Source organism: Lagopus leucura, unplaced genomic scaffold (assembly GCF_019238085.1).
Source record: "Lagopus leucura isolate 7727_CA_CO unplaced genomic scaffold, USGS_WTPT01 34950-0_obj-0_obj, whole genome shotgun sequence".
Classification (NCBI taxonomy): Eukaryota; Metazoa; Chordata; class Aves; order Galliformes; family Phasianidae; genus Lagopus; species Lagopus leucura.
This window is the reverse complement of record NW_024968877.1, coordinates 1,571-4,707: the sequence shown is the minus strand read 5'-3', so window position 1 is coordinate 4,707 and position 3,137 is coordinate 1,571. Positions and strand designations below refer to the sequence as shown.

General features: G+C 58.2%; 1 protein-coding gene across 1 annotated transcript in view; it reads right to left on the bottom strand.

The window, feature by feature from the left end:
- Positions 1-3,137, bottom strand: part of ITGA10 (integrin subunit alpha 10) — a gene marked incomplete at both ends in the record, with an annotated part of 9,977 nt that overhangs the window by 5,277 nt on the left and 1,563 nt on the right. Inside the window, 2 exons of the mRNA XM_042894796.1 lie at positions 2,010-2,160; positions 2,810-2,958. Coding sequence (XP_042750730.1) covers positions 2,010-2,160; positions 2,810-2,958 — 300 coding nt within the window. The remainder of the gene's footprint in view (positions 1-2,009; positions 2,161-2,809; positions 2,959-3,137) is intronic.

Sequence of the window (3,137 nt, the reverse complement as noted above, 5' to 3'; positions counted from 1 at the left end):
GCACTGCATTGCACCGCACTGCATCACATTGCACAGCACTGCATTGCACAGCACTGCATTGCACAGCACTGCATCACATTGCACAGCACTGCATTGCACAGCACTGCATTGCACAGCACTGCATTGCACAGCACTGCATCACATTGCACAGCACTGCATTGCACAGCAACACATTGCACAGCACTGCATCACATTGCACAGCACTGCATCACATTGCACAGCACCGCATTGCACAGCACTGCATCACATTGCACAGCACCGCATTGCACAGCACTGCATTGCACAGCACTGCATCACATTGCACAGCACTGCATCACATTGCACAGCACCACATTGCACAGCACTGCATCATATTGCACAGCACTGCATTGCACAGCACCTCATTGCACAGCACTGCATTGCACAGCACAGCATTGCACAGCACCGCATCACATTGCACAGCACCTCATTGCACAGCACAGCACTGCACAGCACTGCATTGCACAGCACCTCATTGCACAGCACTGCATCACATTGCACAGCACCTCATTGCACAGCACTGCATCATATTGCACAGCACTGCATTGCACAGCACCTCATTGCACAGCACTGCATCACATTGCACAGCACCTCATTGCACAGCACTGCATCATATTGCACAGCACTGCATTGCACAGCACCTCATTGCACAGCACTGCATTGCACAGCACTGAACCACATTGCACAGCACTGTATCACATTGCACAGCACCTCATTGCACAGCACAGCACTGCACAGCACCGCATTGCACAGCACCGCATTGCACAGCACTGAACCACATTGCACAGCACTGCATCACATTGCACAGCACCTCATTGCACAGCACCACATTGCACAGCACTGCATCACATTGCACAGCACCGCATTGCACAGCACTGCATTGCACAGCACTGCATCACATTGCACAGCACCTCATTGCACAGCACTGCATTGCACAGCACTGAACCACATTGCACAGCACTGTATCACATTGCACAGCACCTCATTGCACAGCACTGCATTGCACAGCACCGCATTGCACAGCACCGCATTGCACAGCACCGCACACAGCACCTCACCCCACCCATCCCACCCCATCGCAGCCCCAATCCCGATCCCAACCCCAATCCCACCCATAACCCAAAACTCATCCCAACCCCAATCTTTCCCTAATCTGAACCCAACCCCAATTCCAACCCCATCCCCAGTCCATCCTCATCCCAACCCCAATCTCAACCTCACCCCAACCCCAACCCCACCCCCAACCCCAATCCCAGCCCACCATGACCCCAATCCCAATCCTAACGCTGATCCAACCGAATCCCAATCCCGACTCTGATCCCATTCCACCCTGGCCCCAACCCCAATCCCGTTCCCAGCTCCAGCCCAATTCCAATCTCAACCCTCACCCAACCCCACCCCATCCCAACCCCAAAGCCAACCCCAATCCTGACTCCAACCCCAATACGCACCCAAATCCCCGTCCCAATCCCAATCCCAAACAAACCCACCCCAAATCAACCCCAATCCTGACCCAACCAAATCCCAACCCCACCCCAACCCCCACCTGACCCCAATCCCAATCCAATCCCAATCCCCAGCCTAATTCCAGTCCCACCCCCAATCCCAACCCCACCCCCAACTCTGACCTGACCCCAATCCAATCCCAATTCCAACCTCGATCCCAATCCCATTCCAACGCAACCCCAACCCCACCCCAGCCCTATTCCAGTCCCAACCCTAATCCCAATCCCACCCCCAACACCAACCCCAACCCAAATCCCACTCCAACCAAATCTCCAACCCCCATCCCACTCCAACTCCATCCCACCCCCAATCCCACCTCCAACCCCAATCCCACCCCCAATCCCAATCCCACCCCCAACACCAACCCCAACCCCCATCCCACTCCAACCCCACCCCAACCCCAATCCCACCCCAATCCCAACCCCAACCCCAATCCCAACCCCATCCCCAGTCCAACCCCGAACCCCAATCCCCGCCCCGCACACCGCGATTCCCAGCCTGGTGACGTTGTTCCTCTCGCAGACCCGCAGCGCTGCGGGCAGCCGCTCCCCGTCGTGCGACTCGCCGTCGGTCAGCACCACCAGCAGCCGCGCGGCGCCGCGCCGCCCCCCGACAGCGGGGCTGAACGCCTCCGAGCTGCGCGGCCACGGCGCTCAGAGCCCCGAGCGCGGCGGCGTCCCGATGCTCACCGCGAGCCGGTGCCAATCCCAGCCCCGAGCCCGGCCCTAAACCCGATCCCAACCCCAATCCCAATCCCAGCCCAATCCAGACCCCATCCCAGTCCTAATCCCGACAGTAATCCCAATTCAGCCCCAACCCTCATCCCAACCCCGGCCCTAAACCTGCTCCCAAATCCACATCCCAGTCCGACCCCTGATCCCAATCCTGACCCTAATCCTAATCCCAACCCAGCCCCAATCCCAACCCCAGTCCCAGCCTAATCCCACTCCTAATCCCAATATTAATCCCAATTCAGCCCCAATCCTAATCCCAACCCAACCCCAATCTCCAGCCCAATCCACCCCAATTCCAACCCCAACCTTAATCCCAACCCCAATCCATCCTAATCCCAACCCCAACCCAATCCTAATCCCAATCCCACACCAGTCCAATTCCAGCCCCAATCCCAGCTCCAGCCCAATTCTAATCCCAACCCCAACCCAAAACAAATCCAATCCCACCCCCAACCCCAATCTCTCCCCAGTCCCAAATCCAACCCCATCCCAACCCCAATTCCGACCGGACCCCAACCCAATCCCAACCCCCCCATCCCCCCCCCCCTCACCAGGCCATCCGGATGGCAGCAGCCGTCCTGGTCTCCCTGCTCTCCCTGCGCTGGATGTTCTGCGCCGCCGCCACCAGCTCAGCTGCCGTCCGGTAGCGGCCCAGCGGCCATTCCTGCACCGCGTGCTGCCCGTACTGCAGCACCGCCACCTGCGGGCGGACCGACCCCAAATGGACCCAAATGGAACCCAAAGGGACCCAAAGGGACCCCAAAAGGACCCAAATGGACCCAAATGGATCCCAAAAGGACCCCAAATGGACCGAAATGGACCCCAAATGGACCCCAAAAGGACCCCAAATGGACCCAAAGGGACCCAAAGGGACCCAAA